Genomic DNA, 16064 nt, shown 5'->3' with positions numbered 1-16064 from the left:
TAGATACACTTTTGTACATCACTAAAGAATTCTGTTCCTTCCTTAGTGTTGGTATCCTTTGAGAATTTGTGGACTCTTATTATGCCTTCCCTTTTATCTCTAAATTATTCCTTGCATGTTAACCCTTCTGGCATCCTGAAACTCAACCGTCTCTGGCAGTTGAATTGCATCAGCTTGTAGCACCTTTGCAAACTGTACCTTTTGTGGACCTGGTCATCTTGTGTTCTAGAATTTAATCTTTTGTTTAATAAAAAACAAAAAAACCCTACAAGTCTGGTGTGCTTGAATACTAAGATAATCTTCAAACTGTTAACTATTTGACAGCCTCTTGTCATCTTAATAGAGTATAGACTGAAGCATAAGGATTACTTTGTTTATTTGTATTGTAGAGCGCCCCCCCCCCCCACCTAAGAGACTAATATTAGAGAAGAAAAATCCATGGCAAAAGACAAGGAAAAAGGGGAGCAGTATCTATGGTGAAAGAATACTGGGACAATCTGAAAGGAAGGTTGAGTTTTGCTGGTGAATCAAAGTTCTCCTATTTGACATTACACAACTTTTAATGTTTTAGTCTGTGCAATTTTTGTCATTATGTATCTGCTCCTAAAATGCACCTCCCACAAACTTTATATATTAAAAATGTACACTTTTTTTTTGCTTCATAGCCCAAGTATGTGTTGAAAACAGCTGGATATGATGAAAACAGTTGTATTAGCAATACCTAAACTGTAAAGACTCAAGAACAGCTTTGATGGAACCTATCCAACAGCCTGAGACTATCAACTGTAGGTCTCACACGTGCTAACATCAATGCCATGGGTGTCCCCCATCACCTCGATAAATTCTTGGATGAATTTCCATATGGCATTTGTGACAACGGTCACTATCAGCCCTTTGGATCCAGCAAAATATACTGAGATGACATTGGTTCCCTGATGTGTACCTGGATTTGAAATACCTGAATATCCCTGGATATTTTTAAACATGGCAGCAATGACTTGAAAGGGTCAAATAATCAATAGGATTCACAATAGAACACTTTGCGTTAGTCCCAGTAGATCTGTTAAGTGATTTTGCCAAATATCATATCACATTCTTCCCCAGTTCAAGGATCTGAAAAATAAACTGTTTGAAATTGAGTCAGATTCTGCCTGGGGTGTACAGGCAGGATAGGCCCGATGACTATAGCGGAAGCTACTAAATTTGAAAGAATTAACCTCACCAGATTTGATTTATGCCTACAATTTCTTGAGAGGAAAGCCAGGACAGAATTCCTTCAGGTAGGAGAGTTCTGTCCTTCACAATTGAACTAGCCCCTTATAAACATTTTATAGAATGTACTGGTCTCTTCACTAGCAATGGGATAGGGTGAGACTAGAACAGAGGTTCTCAAACATTGTCAGCAGACCACCAGTGGTCTGCAAGCTCCATCCAGGTGGTCTGTGGATAGTTTCCCTCTAAGGTTCGTGTCTGAGTGGCCGCACATGAGAGAATGAATGGCCACCCACCTAATTAGTGGAGGCATGCAGGTGTGACTCCACTGATTAGTTGCCTGGACCTTGGAGAAGACGCACATGTAAGGTGAGGTGGTGACCTTGGGGGGAATAGAGCGCAGTGGGGTGAGAAGAGGGGGTGGGGAGAATTTGGGATGTGCAGGGCTGTGGCGACCAGAGAAAGAGGTGACATTCCAGGGCTGCGGCTGCCGGGGAGAGACAGCCCTCCTTCCCAGACTCAGCTTGGGGCTGCCGCAGCAGGGAGGAGAGGGCACATCCATCGCATTAGAAAGGTAAGACTACTGATATTAAAATATGAGTTGTGTGCTTTTATTTGTAGAACAAAAAAAGTTAATTTTGGGATTTTTTATAGAGCACTTTTATCCAAAGTGCTTTACAATAGTTAGCTAACAGTACAAACAACATTTGGAAAGATCATTAAGTGGTCTGCTGGGACCCTCAGCAATTTTCAAGTGGTTTGCGGACAAAAAGTTTGAGAATCACTGGACTAGAAGGTTTGAAGAGGATCAGTGTAATGATACTATGTAGGGACTTTGCTGCCCTAGGTGGTAATACTGTGAGAGTGTGGGGGAATAATATAGGAGTAAATGGAAAGAATTATAGCATTACAACCACGAAGTGGCGTACAAGGCCTGGTCTACATTAGAATTTACATCGGTATAGCTATGTCTCTTAGGGGTGTGAAAAATCCACACCTCTTGAGAAATGTAGCTATACCAACCTAACCCTGGCTGTAGCCAGCACCAGTTCAATGGAAGAATTCTTCTTTTAAGTGTTAATGTCTCTTGAGGAGGAGGAGGACTACAGCGGGTGCAGTTGTAGTGTTTTAGTGTAGACAAGGCCTAAGTGAGAGTTATATGGAAGAGGCACAAGGGGGTGGCTGGGGGCAGCAATGGTTGGGGGGTGTGTGTGTGTGTGTGTGTGTGTGAGATCTCTAAAGGCCAGGGAGTGTGTGGTGCTCCACATGTGGGTACAGGGTGGCATATAGAAAATGTATGTAAGGGTGTACATACCTATGTATGGGGATGCAGGTGTACCTAAGGGGCATAGTAGTCCGAGGATGGCTTTACAAGGGGGCAGACAGAGGATGGTGTAGCAAAGATGGGGGAGGGTGGAGGAGAATTGAGAGCCTACACGGTGCTGTGCAAAGGGGCCTGAATAAGGGGGTATGGGACACATGGAAGTGTATGAGGGCCACAGTAGAAATGTGGATAGGATGCCGGCTAGGGATACAGTTGAAGCAGGGGCTGTGTGTGGGCCCAGAAGGGGAAGTCTATGAGGGGAGTGTGGTGACCCTTGGAGTGACTTGTGTCAGGTCTGGGGCCCCCTTGGCACATATCTAGGGGAGTTCAGGGGGCCCACCTAGGTCCAGACATGCACAGTGCCCAAGGCTGAAGAAGGCCGCTATGGGAGGGTGGAGGGATGTGTGGTGGGGCACCTGGGCAAATGGAGGCCGTAGCAGTAGATCGGCGGCCATTTTGAGAGGACAATACACTCCGCACGGGCACGGCACAGCCCATTGCGCCCGGCGGGGCGGGGGACGCGCACGCAGGGCTGGGAGATGCCCGTGCGCGCGCACGCTCCTTCTCTCGGCCGTGTTATGTAATGGATCAGCGCGCTCCCGGCGGCCGGACCCAATGAAGCCTGGGCTGGGGGGCGGCGCGGGGGCGCGCACGCAGGGTAAAGCGCGGTCCCGCGGCAGTGCGTGCGCGCTCACCCTAGCCTCCCCCTCTCTCTCTCTTCGCCTCGCTCGGTCTTTCTCCCCCCTTTGTGAAGCGCTCGGAGCGGCCCGGACCCTGCTGCCTTGCCATGGCCGACGAAAAGCCCAAGGTGAGGGAGGAACCCCCGGGCGGGGGCAAGGAGAGGCCGGGCCCGGCCCCGGCCTGGCGCGGGAGCAGCCCCGACTCTGCCGCGCCGGCTCTGCGCGCCATTTTCCTCCCCCCTCCGCAGCAGGCCCGGCCGCCGTCGCGCTCCGTTCTCCAGCCCTCGCAGGGCCGCCCGCCCCGGCCCCGCTGTTTCCCGCGGTGGAGGAACTGGCTCCGTTCCAGGCGGATCCCTGGGGGCCGCAGCGGGGCGAACCGGAGCTGTGCTTCCTCCCCTGCCCCGGGAGGCAGGCCCAAGCGGGGCTGGATCCCCACCCCCCGCCCATGTGGGCCCGGGCCTGGCTTTGCAGGGGGAGAAGGGCTGCAGCATCCCTCACCTACCCTGAGCTGAGGCCGTTCCCAGCCCTCCCCCTCTGATAGCGGGGCGGCTCAGCCCGGCCCTGGCCTCCCCTGGGGAGGAGGGACCCTGACATAGCGCGACGGTCCCAGCCCTGCTCTTTTGTGCCTCCTGCTGCCCAGCGCCCCCTGCCCTGGGCGGGTCTCTTGAGGCTCTGAGCGGCCTGGCGGGGGGGGATGGGAGCAGCATGGAGCAGCCTGTGAGTCCCTGCTGCTGCTGGGTTTTCATTTTAAATGGAGTTTGAAGGCGCCAAAAGCCTCTCCCATTTAAAGGACCCATCCTCCCTCCCTCCCTCCCTCCCCTCCGGGGCTCCGACTGCGGCTCTTCCTAGGCAGCAGGCGGTGGTTCTCTCTCCCTGCCACCCCCCACCCCTTTTGCTGGAGTATCTGTCACATGTAGACCTGGCCCCCTGTTTGCACATTGTTGTCTTCTGAAATCTTACGCGAGGCTGGAATTGAGAGGACTTGGTCCAATAGTGTGGTATGAGGTGAAGCTGGAACACAGCTCAGTGTCTCAGGTATCGCCTTTTTATTAAAGGCAAAGTCCTCAAAGAGCTGTCTATAGTCAAAGGACAGATGCTTCGTTTGAACTGACTAGTGTTGTGTTGTTATTACACTGGGTAGCTTTTTATCTTCGGCATTAAAGAGCGCCCCTCCCATTCCGCCCCCAAATTATTTGGAAATAAGGCATACATTTTTAACGGAGAGTAATTAACCATTGGAACAAATTCCCAAGGGTCATGGTGGAGTCTCCATCATTGACAATTGTTAACTCAAGATTGGGTGTTTTTTCTAAAAGATAAGCTCTAGCAATTATTTTGGGGGAATTCTATGGCCTGTGGAGGCCAAACTAGATGATCACAATGGACCCCTCTGGCCTTTAGAATCTATCAATGTATGAAAATAAAAACCCTAAAGTAGTTTTTGCATTAGTTGTGTGTAATATGTTTTTATTGAAGTGGAAGGTTTAAATTGTTTATTTCGACTTGTTTAAAAAAGGGTAAAGCTGCTAGTTTCAGGACTTAATCACTTTAAAGGACTCTCATGGAAGTCTAACAAGATGCAAGGTCTGACTTGTTTCCTTTTGAGAGCTGTGGTATTGAAGTTAAACTTAAACTTTCCTGTAATCTGTAAATTGCAGAAATAGCTTCACTGGCTTAGTTGAAATAAAGTGAGAGAGAGATTTTATAGGATATTTGAGATTACAATCCTAAATGTAAATTTAGTTTTCTTTAAAAGGATAAAATGTACTATTGTATATGAGCATGTGACAACAATATTCTTATTTCTTTAGCTTTGAATAATTTTTACAGTTAAACAGCTAGTATGTGTCTGTCTTCCTTTCAGGTTGATCTCTTTCATCACCATTGTTTGTACTAATTAATTTCAGTAGCCCTTGACAGAACTTGTTAATTTCAATACTGTTGGGTTTTTGCTTTTCCAAATTAGGAAGAGTTTCACACTAGGAAAATTGAAAAACACTAACATTATTTCATAAGTCAAAGTGTGAAGCTTGTAGAGGCCTGTTGCCACATGGTAAAATGTTAACTTATTTCATACTTTTTTTTTAAATCATACCTCTCCTTTCTTTCTTTTCTCCTCAACAGGAAGGAGTGAAGACTGAAAACAATGACCACATTAATCTGAAGGTGGCAGGGCAAGATGGGTCTGTGGTTCAGTTTAAGATTAAGAGGCACACGCCACTTAGTAAACTAATGAAAGCCTATTGTGAACGACAGGTGAGGCACTTGTGTGAACACTAAAGGAAGCAATGCCCATAAGAGGGGTCATCTTCATTAAGGTGGATGAGAACAGTAAATGTCTTATCATAGTATTGCATATTTAACAAAACTCATCATGTTGCAGAATATGTACTGCTTCAAGGGTCTTTTGCTAAATAGACTGGGAGAACATTTTCAAGAAATGGATAAATAAAGTTAAATTATTATCTTTGTAAAGTCTCCTTTACAGCCCCCTCCTGTTGGAAGGCAGCTTTAATATTGCTATCTCCCAAAACATGGAGAGGGTGTGGTAGAAGGAAGTGTGGCTAGGCAGTTGAACAGTAATAATGGTAGCTTTATAACAGATGTTTGTTTGTTCTTGATCTTATCTCAGACTTCTGATTTATGGCCTTAGTTTTACTGTACTGAGATAGAAAGTGCCAATGGCTGGTCATAGATTTCTTTGAAATGTAAAACTGTATGGGGGTGGGCTGAGAGTGATCATGAAGTCCACATTTTCTGTTTCATTTTCTCTAGTGCAGTGGTTCTCAAACTTTTTTTTTGTGTGGACCACTTGAAAATTGCTGAGGGTTTCAGCGGACCACTTAATGATCTTTCCAAATGTTGTTTGTACCATTAGCTAACCTTTGTAAAGCACTTTGGATAAAAGCGTTATATTAAAAAAAACCTTAATAAAAAATTTTTGTTCTACAAATAAAAGCACACAACTCATATTTTAATATCAGTAGTCTTACCTTTCTAATGCGATGGATGTGCCCTTTCTCCCCTGCCGCGGCAGCCCCTGAGCTGGGGCTGGGAAAGAGGAGTTGTCTCTCCCTGGCAGCTGCAGCCCTGGAGCTGGGGAAAGTCACCTCTTTCTCTGGTCGCCACAGCCCTGCATGTCCCAAATTCCCCTCACCCCACTTCCCCCTCTTGCCCACCTGCTATTCCACCCCAAGGCCACCACCTCACCTTGCATGTGCATCTTCTCCAGGATCCAGGCATCTAATTAGTGGCGCTATGCCTGCATGGCTCCACTAATTAGGTGGGTGGCCCTTCATTCTTTCATATACGGCCGCCCAGGCACGCACCTTAGAGGGAACTATCCACAGACCACTTGACTGGAGCTCGTGGATCACTGTTTGAGAACCTCTGCTCTAGTGGATTAAGTAATTCATCTGAGTAAACAAGTCTTCTGATATGCAAACAACTGAGCCTTCCTCTAACTTGCAAATAGATATTGGAAGAAAGGAGTTTTAAAACAGTGGTTGCAGAAATAAGAATGACACCAGAGAAGCTATTTTTTTGATGAGTTGAATGCCTAGAGCTTGAAAGATCATCTTATTTTAGGAAGTCCCTTCTCTAAAAGGCTTGTTTTCAACATTAAGTTAATCTGTACACACAAGCTGTACTGCTTTAACAATATTGGTATAGTTAAAACACCTTTATACCTCTATAACTCGCTGCACATTGCGTGTTGTGCCAGTATAACTATTTCAGTAAAAATCAGACTCCTGCCCGAAATAGATACATTGATACAAGCACTGTTTAGACCAGACCTAAAACTAGCAATTCTGTCATTCTCATGCTGAGATGGGATTATTTCAAGGGATTTATACAATAAGATCAAATGAAAGCTATTGTCTTATTTAAATTATTCTGCTTTAGTTGTATGATTTCAATGTATAACATATGATCAAAGGTGCTTATAATGTACTTTTCTCTATGTCTGGATTTGAGCTACTCTTGGGAGCCTCAGGAAACCTAGGTATTATGCAGGAGGAGTTCATCAGACTTGCTTAATGGTGAGAGTGGATTTGGTTTGAGTGACAACTACACTTGACAGTCAGAATCAGAGATTATTTTGAATGATGAATACTTTCACTTAGGAATACTACTGCACTATAAGCACCCTGTCTTAGTATGTAAGGGAAGGAGTGCCGTCCATACACCTTCCTTACCTCGCTAGGTGTTATGAGGATAAATTAGTGAATGGTTGAGTCTGTCTTTTTTTTTCTAGCCCTGTCAATGGCTTATTGTTATCTTAGGTAAGTTATCTGACCTCAGTTTTCCCCATTGTAAAATATGGATATCACCTCCTTCATGGTGTGTTGTGAGGTATATCAAACTGCTGTAAAATGGGTTGAGAATTCTGGATAAAAGGTAATATTAAATATGTCTAGAAAGTATCATTCATACCCAAATTAGTCAGTATAAAATGCTTGCTGAGTTTATATTTCTTTAATTTAAAATTCATGCAAGAAACTCTGGCTTTCCCATAGAAAAAAAAATCCATCAGAATCCTAGAAATATAGGGCTGGAAGGAACCTTAAGTTGTTATCTAGCCCATCCCTCACTCTGAGGCAGGATGAGTACTAGGATTTAGGCAATTTTTGCAATGAGCAGAAACCAGATTTTAAATCAACTAACATCCAAAATCCTGTTAAAGTAGGAAATGAGATATGCAACTATTTTAAAAGGTTCACAAGTCAAGGGCAATGATTTTCAAACTTGAAGGCCTAAAAATAAATACCCATTTAAATATTTAAGCATCTAAACAGGTGGGCAGATTTTTCATAGGTGCTTTCATAGATCCCACAACTTACATCGGAAGTCATTGAGGACTGTGAATGCTTAGCACTTCTAAAAATCAAAACTTACGTGCCTATCTGTAGACTCCCAAACTTGAAAATTTTGGCTAAGAAACATAAAGTTGAAGCAAAAAAAACGCATGCATATTGAGGAGACACAAAAACTAGTCAATGCAGAGGACTAGATAACTAAAGAGTAGAAGTCATGTAGTGTATATAATAGTCTTCAGATATAGGTTCAGAAGATCAAGACTATTGAGGATCATTGTTTCTGGGAAGAATGTATTACTGGAAATTGTTCCAATATATTGAAGTGCAGAAAAATCCATATCTTTGTGAGATTGTAGTTCTCAAATGTGCACTTTTCTGTTAAGTCTCACTTGGGACCCGTACAAAATTGCCAAGAACCACTACAAAATAACTTAATATTTTCAGAATGCAACATATAAGATCCACAACATCAGAGAAAGTAGTATGTTATTTTTCTCTTGGGGGGGAGCCCCCAGATTCCACATCTTGTTAGTCATTCCCCTCAAATACTCTATTTTAGTAACTAGACATCGTTTCCTAAAGAGGCCAGTAACATCAGTTGCTTCATCCCAAGGGCTGAGTAAGCTGCCTATATGCAGCACTCTGTCCTTTGACAGTGGAGCTTGAACCAAATTCCTTTGTGCAGCAGAGGGTTCTGGAGCCACTTTGCTGTTTGGTCAGCCACAGGCTTATATCTTAAATTTAGATGAGTTTATGGATGAACAATACCAGAATCTGAAGACTTATTTCAGTCCTTCAAGATGAGATGTTGCCCTAGTGGGGAGATTGCTTCATTGTGAACTATAGCTGGTAAGATTTTACTAATCTGAATATTCTTGCTAAAACATCTTTCCTGGCAACACAATCCCTCCCATAACAAGTGATTAATATAACAGATTTCTGTTTCCATTCTATATCTGTTCCAGGGCTAACTGAGGACTTAATTCATCAGGGCTGTCAGTCCAGCACCTTCCACCACATTAACCTCACTTGAAAAACAAATTATCTTGATGAATGTCTAGGACTCCTACAGGAAAACTAGACAGTATATATTAAATGGAGGACAGAACTGGAAGGCAGAGACAACAGAGCTCTGCCATTGACTGTATCCTTTCCTCACTCATTTGGGCTATGTTTGCTCTAGACAGACATAGTGGACACTGACAGAAGGAGTTATAGGTTATTGTAGGAACACCAATTCCCCAAACAATGTTGGCTATACCAACAGAAGCCCTCTTCTCTTGTCATAGTTGCATCTTCACAAGGAGTTTTGTCAGCATAGCTATGTTGCTCGGAGGTGTGGTTTTTTTCGCACCCTGACCGACATAGTCATGCTGCTGTAAGTTTTAAATGAAGACCAACCCTTAATCTTTCCCTATGTGTAGAATGGTGGTAGACCAGCTGAAGGGTGCTATTAAGTTTAGTTTGTAAAGCTCTTTGAAAACAAAGTGCAGAGTGGTGATTACTATTTAGACTGAAAACAAACTAGCTATCAGCCCACATGAGAATGAGAGAGTATTTTGGGGGATGGAAAGGGTTACCAAATGATTTTAGTGAGAGTGATGATAGAAATTTCTTAATTAAAATTATCTTATCTGGGTAGTCTCCCTCTGAAGGTAGATGACTTCCTTAAAACCTAACTTCATTTGTTCTTTGAAATGGTTCATTCTGCTGGTTTCTTATCTTGTGTGTGTTCTAAATAATCCAGTATCAGGGGGGTAGCCGTGTTAGTCTGAATCTGTAAAAAGCAACAGAGGGTCCTGTGGCACCTTTAAGACTAACAGAAGTATTGGGAGCATAAGCTTTCGTGGGTAAGAACCTCCCTTCTTCAGATGCAAGAAGGGAGGTTCTTACCCACGAAAGCTTACGCTCCCAATACTTCTGTTAGTCTTAAAGGTGCCACAGGACCCTCTGTTGCTTTTTACTAAATAATCCAGGTTCTGTAACTTCATCTCATGTGTCCCTTAAATTCAATAAGGAGATTAGACTTGATATCAGCATTAGATGCTGGAAGTTTCAATTAATTCAAAAAGTAACTATTCAGGATTAATCAGCTATTTATTGAGTCACTTCAGACTAACAGATTGATGTGGGCTTTCCATGAGGAGAAGAAAAGGAGTCATATAATGTTGCTGCTTTTAGAGAAGGTGAAATCGAGCTGTGCTAACATTTGAGCAGGGATGTTATTCCCCTTGTGACACTTGCCACCCAAAGTGCTATTCCTAACTTTCCTCCAACTGAATTATTTAAAATTCTTGAAAAAAAGAATAAAAATTTTTTTTTTCAGTGGCTTCTGGCCTTCAGGACTTGATTTGGGATTTCTAGTATACTTTATTTAATGTCTAGTTGGTAGGGACAATGATGCATCTTTTAGAAACTAAACATGTTGCAATTTGTCATTCAAAGCAGGGCATAATCAAAACATAGCTCCAGTTACAAGTCAAAGTGAGGACTGAACAGTGTTTTAACATGTCACTTATTTCTCTTTGCGCCAGGGTTTGTCAATGAGGCAAATCAGATTCCGGTTCGATGGGCAGCCAATCAATGAAACAGATACACCTGCACAGGTAAAAATTATATTTAAAGCTTGCTGCAGGAGTTAATAGTTGTGTATAACACTATTGCTACAGAGAAACAGCTATGTAACTATTGATGCTTAAGTAATATACCAATGGTCAAGATCTAACTTCAGACTTTTACAGTAACTAGTTCAGAACTGTTGGGAATAGAAAAACACTATATTCTGCATCTAGAATATTAGATTTATACCATCACAGTGCCAGATAAGTTGATTTACAGCTTCTACTGATGCTAAATCCTGTAAGGATATTGCTTTATGGATTACAGTGATTGTGGTGGATTAATAGTCCTGGCAGGTAGGTATTGGAGTTCTCCTTCAAATAATAATGTTAGTGTTTGTTAGCATATTGACAGGCCTGGCAGGTGACAGTTCTGTATTGTAGAACTGTATGCTGCAATGTGAAAATTATTGTCCAGTATCTCTAGTTTGTTCGTATCTCAGTAATATAAAGTTACCAAATGTTGTGCAGTTGGGCTGGTTGAAGTATGTAAGTTCAAAACAAAAATCAGACCCAATAATGTAGGATGTTGGTTCACTCTGGCAGTAATTGGTGGTGATGCCCAAGAATGTCTTTCGGGAGTGTTCTGCATAGTTGCATACAAGCAGTTACCCCTGAATTGCATGCTGTTTAAAGTTCATGCTTTCAGCATGCCATCTCATGGTAAATAAGGGACTTCACAATTTTGCCAATGTTGTCATAGAATTGTTGTTTCCAGACTTTTGCTTCAAAGAATATGCCACCCTATCTGTTTAACTTTAAACTTTTGGTTGAACCTGAAATGCTGAGAATTAAAATCCTATGCAGTTTGTAATCCTCTCCATGCATGCTATGTTAAAGCTAAATCAGTTTACTGAAAACAGCAAACACTGTGGACTTCCGATAGATGCAGAATCTGGCCCTTAGAACTACACTAGAAGTGCTACAGCAGCTCTGATGTACTGTAGACCTGATCTCTTAGACTTGCTCAGACGGGCCTCTTTTGCAGTGTAAACATACCTGTAAGGGCCCCAGAGTGCCAGTTGCGAGACTTGTATTCTAGAAAAGACTGCTATAATAATATGGCCTGCAGTTCAGTACTCTGGTACTTGTTTGTTTACCATACATGTCTAGAAACAGTCTCTATCATCACATTCTTAGTGACTGGTTTCCCATTTTCTTTTTTTGTTGTTACTTATTGGATGTAGGGGCTTTGGCTATAATTTGCTTTCTATAGTACTGTAGATTAAACCACTTAGATGCTGTGCATTTAAACAACCGTGAAGTGGGACAGAGGTGGTGTTCTAAGGGAAATAGCGGGGATGAAGTGGTCTGATGGAGCAGGCAAGAAGATTAAGACGTAATGTCTGTGAGGCCCTTAGAGAGGAGCAGATCAGTATACTTGTGGATCTTACTTTATTTTAAATAGTCAATTAGCCACCATTCTTTATATCGCTCTTTAAGTTTCACGTTCCCATGAAGCAGGGTGAATGCGTGAAGTTGGGAATTCGTTCTGATTTTAAGTTATGGTAAGAGGTATACACGAAGATGTTCAACTAAGAACATTTCAGATATGTCTAATATTTCATCAGCTGAGTTGAAACCAGTTCTTTCTTTCTGATGCAGTTGGAAATGGAGGATGAAGATACAATTGATGTGTTCCAGCAGCAGACAGGAGGAGTCTACTAAAAAGAGAACCTGCTACTTTCCTCTCCAGAACTGTGCTCCCACAGACGACACCTTCACAATTAGAAAAATGAGACTTGGTTCAGCCACATCCTGACTACTGCAGTATAGTTTTTTTCTCTTCTCTCTTTTTTTCCTCTTCCTTCTATTGTACATAAAGTAACTGGTGTATGTGCACAGACACAATGCATATTTTTTTTAACTAAATGGCCAATGGTATGTTTTGATCAACATGGAATGGAGACGGGGTGGGGAAAAAAAAACTGGTTCTGTGAAAATACCCTTTTCTCCATCGTGGCATGCTCCTTCAACTTTTATCTTTATATTCCAGTAAGTTATTTTGCTCTCACTGTTGACAAACAAAAACATTGCATACTTTGTTTGATTGGATAATTTCAATGTTTTTCTTTTATCATTGTAAAACCAAGGACGATTTTATAACTTTTTTGTACGTAGCTGTTACATGTAGAGCAATCTCTGTCTAGGTAAGGGTAAATTACTCCAAAAAACATTGATCCTAGATAGTTTTCCCTTCAAGTAAAGCGTCTTGTTGTTTAAATAAACTTCTTGTTTAAAATAATCAGTTTTCTTTATTTTTCTGCATAGTGATAATACTTAGCACTTGTAGCTTTTTATATTTCCACAACAATTTACAGACTTTAATCCTCAAACACCTACACCTGTATGGGTATGTCTACACTGCAGCTGGGAGCCAGCCTCCCAGCCCAGGTAGAAACTACTAGCTCAAGCCCCGCTAGCGCGAAATAGCAGCTTGGCTGTTGCAGCCCTGGCAGAGGCTCAGGCTAGCCACCAGAGCTCAGACTAAGGGGTCATCTTGAGACACAACATCCACACTGCTATTTTGAAGCGCCCAACTTGAGGTTTGCTAGTGCGAGTCTGTCTATCCACACTGTGAGGTTTGCTTCCAGCTGTAGCGCAGACATACCCTATGTGGTAAGCAAATAAGTATAGTCCCTGTTTTACAGATGGGGAAACTGAGATAGGAAGTGTGTTCAGTTTACATGAATTTGGATTAAGGGTGATACGTTTGGAATACCAAAGTGAGAATCCAAGAAGTATAGAAGATAGATCAGAAACTTGATCTCTGTTCATGGGTGCATTCAGTTATTGTAAAGAAGGTTCCAAACCCTGTTTCGGCACTATGCTGTGATACTGAGTGAAAGAGGAAAAGTTCAAGCCCCGTTTAAGCACTCAGTCATATATCAAGGAGAATACAAAACATGAGGGTACAGTGGAGTGGGGCTGTAATCCAAGATTTACTGAAAGACCACTGAGATCTTATTACTTCCTCCCTTTACTGTCCGTATAGAATGTTCCTGTTTGGCTTTAGGTCTGTTCTACTTCACCAGGAATCTCCTAAGGCTTTCAGCTAGTCATAGGTACTTTATTCATAAAGGAAGTAGGAAGTAAAGCCCTGCTCCTTGATGACCAGCTTTTGCAAGAAGACAAATAGCCCCAAGAGTTGATCATTGTGTGAGTGATCCCTTTGCTCGCTGCCCTAGCAAACAAAATAATTTCACTCACAATGATTCCATGCATGGTAGAATGAAATGGCCTCTACGCTTTAGAAAAGTTAGTTGATTGAATGGTGTTTTCTCACATCCCTGGTAACACATTGTTACCCACCTTCATAAACATCTGGGAAGAATAAACTACTGAACATGCCTGTGCTTTGTGGTAATTTTCAAATAACTATTGGGAGTATTAGTCTCTGGTTGTAGGCCACTTCAGTTAATTTTAAGGAATCCCCAATCCTAGTAAGCAGAGTATCTCCTTCCTCAGCATGCACTTGTTCTGGACTGCACTTCTGATCTACACTGTCCTGTGGAGATTAATTGCTCTTTGCTGCACATATTTCTATATCTGGAGCCACAGGCAAAATTATTCCTTTAAAAAAAAAAAAGATGGTTCAATGACTCTGTTTAGTCTTAGTTTCCTCCTCCAGATTCCTATGTGGGATTCTGAGAATGTTTTCCCCTTTGGCTTCAGCAGCTCTGCCATTCAACCTCGCCAGGAAAGACTTGTCTAGCCCAAGATTTCTGAAAACCCACCCCAAGTCTCTAAAATTCTTTCAGATGGTATTATGCCAAGACTTTGTTCTTTGGAAAAAGCTCTCTGTTCATCCGGAAGAGATCTGTTTGAACTTGCTTCAGCTTCTAAAATAGAGGATGAGGTCTCCTTACATTTCATTTCTTGATCTCTCCCGCCTACAGTTAGGCTGAAAACTTCCAGTTGCATTTTGATTCATGTTCCTTCTTCCCTAAGGGGATAGGAGTAAAAAAACAGGCAGGGAGCACCTGTATGTTTTCAAAAGTGGTATGGTATCCCTTAACCTCATACAGAAGTACAATGGTGCTTCATTTGTCATTAACCTGCCCATTGAATTCCTGGCAATATCAAGGGGAGTTGCATGGTTTGTCAAGGAAACCAGACCCTTTAAAATGGGTTTATACCCAATTTACAAATGTTTCCCTGTGCAAAAGAGGGAGGAAAAATATATTCCTTTGTAGCAATGAGTCAGGTGCTGTAACTTTAAGAATGTCCCTCTATTCATTTTATGTTTAGTCCTTGCAGAAGGATTTCAACATGTTATCAAAACAAAAGACCCAATCAGTTAAGCTCAATTCCTTTGTCTAGTATTTCATTCTCCAGCTGATGTTGCCTGAAAGTGTCTGCTCAAACAGCTGCCTTCAGTAGTACTTGAAGATGACTGTATGAGTACAAACTCCTATTGTTTTTAAAAGATTTGATAACCAAAACCATTATTGTCCACAAATCCTTCAGAGAATGTTTCCTCTCAACTAGTCTAGAAACTGGTCAATAGAAGGTGCTTATTCATTCCAACATATAAAATGTAGCAGGGGTACCATACCAAATCCTTTTAAAGTCCACAAACTCATCCTTAGGACCTTTGTCCTGGTATGCTCTTGCAGTTCATATCCATTTGACTTAAGTGATACTTCCTTTGTAGACTGCCAGCACTGCTGCTAAACAGCTTGGAGGTTTTGCCGTTGAGTCCTGCTCCCCACAGTCTGAATGTGCTGCCTGTGTGAGGAAAATAACCTATTGCTGATGATGGGTGTCAGGAACAGGTTCATCTGGACATGGCTTTACTACCAATGTGAATCAGGACAGATGTTCAGCATTGTTTCAAAAAACTGGTTAAAGCTGCGTCAGGGATGAAAATGGTTTGGTTGCTAGGTCTAGACCCCATCCAAATGATTTTCCTGTTTACACTAGCAGCCAAACTGTTTTCAACCCCATTTGAAGAATGTCAGAGAGGATTGGTCAACAGATGCTTTTCCTAGTGCAGACAGCAGTCTTTCATAGGTATGATACATTTGGGATCTTCAAGGGACTGGGTATTTTGAGATTTCACTCAAACATCTAAATACCACTTATTTTAAAGTGATTGTCATGTAGTTTAGCCCCCAAATTTGTTTTCTTAATGAGGATATGAAGTCGATAGAACCATAAAGGATAGAAATGTTACAGGCAATGCATACTAGCGACGTACAATAGAGACCGCATGACCACCTTCAATACAAAAATGTTAATACAACAGACTCCTCATTAGATCCTCAGTAAGATACAGTTTAATTTTACTGGCCCTTCATAAACCATGGCTATCCCACCAAATAATATGCAATGTCAATTTTTGGACACCCTAAGACTTATTTTCCCATAACTGTTGTCTTAATAAAAAAGTGTGATCTAGGAGTTA

At 42.1% G+C, this 16064-nt stretch overlaps 1 protein-coding gene across 1 annotated transcript; it reads left to right on the top strand.

Annotated features, from left to right (window-relative positions):
• Positions 1 to 3129: 3129 nt before the first annotated feature.
• SUMO2 (small ubiquitin like modifier 2) lies at positions 3130 to 12899 on the top strand. The gene is made up of 4 exons (XM_054047886.1): positions 3130 to 3344; positions 5341 to 5472; positions 10571 to 10642; positions 12260 to 12899. The coding sequence occupies exons 1-4, from the start codon at positions 3324 to 3326 to the stop codon at positions 12320 to 12322; spliced, it is 288 nt and encodes a 95-aa protein (XP_053903861.1). The 5' UTR covers positions 3130 to 3323; the 3' UTR covers positions 12323 to 12899.
• The last annotated feature ends 3165 nt before the right edge of the window (positions 12900 to 16064 follow it).

The sequence above is a fragment of the Malaclemys terrapin genome, chromosome 13, assembly GCF_027887155.1.
Source record: "Malaclemys terrapin pileata isolate rMalTer1 chromosome 13, rMalTer1.hap1, whole genome shotgun sequence".
Classification (NCBI taxonomy): domain Eukaryota; kingdom Metazoa; phylum Chordata; order Testudines; family Emydidae; genus Malaclemys; species Malaclemys terrapin.
This window is presented reverse-complemented; position numbering and strand designations above follow the sequence as displayed.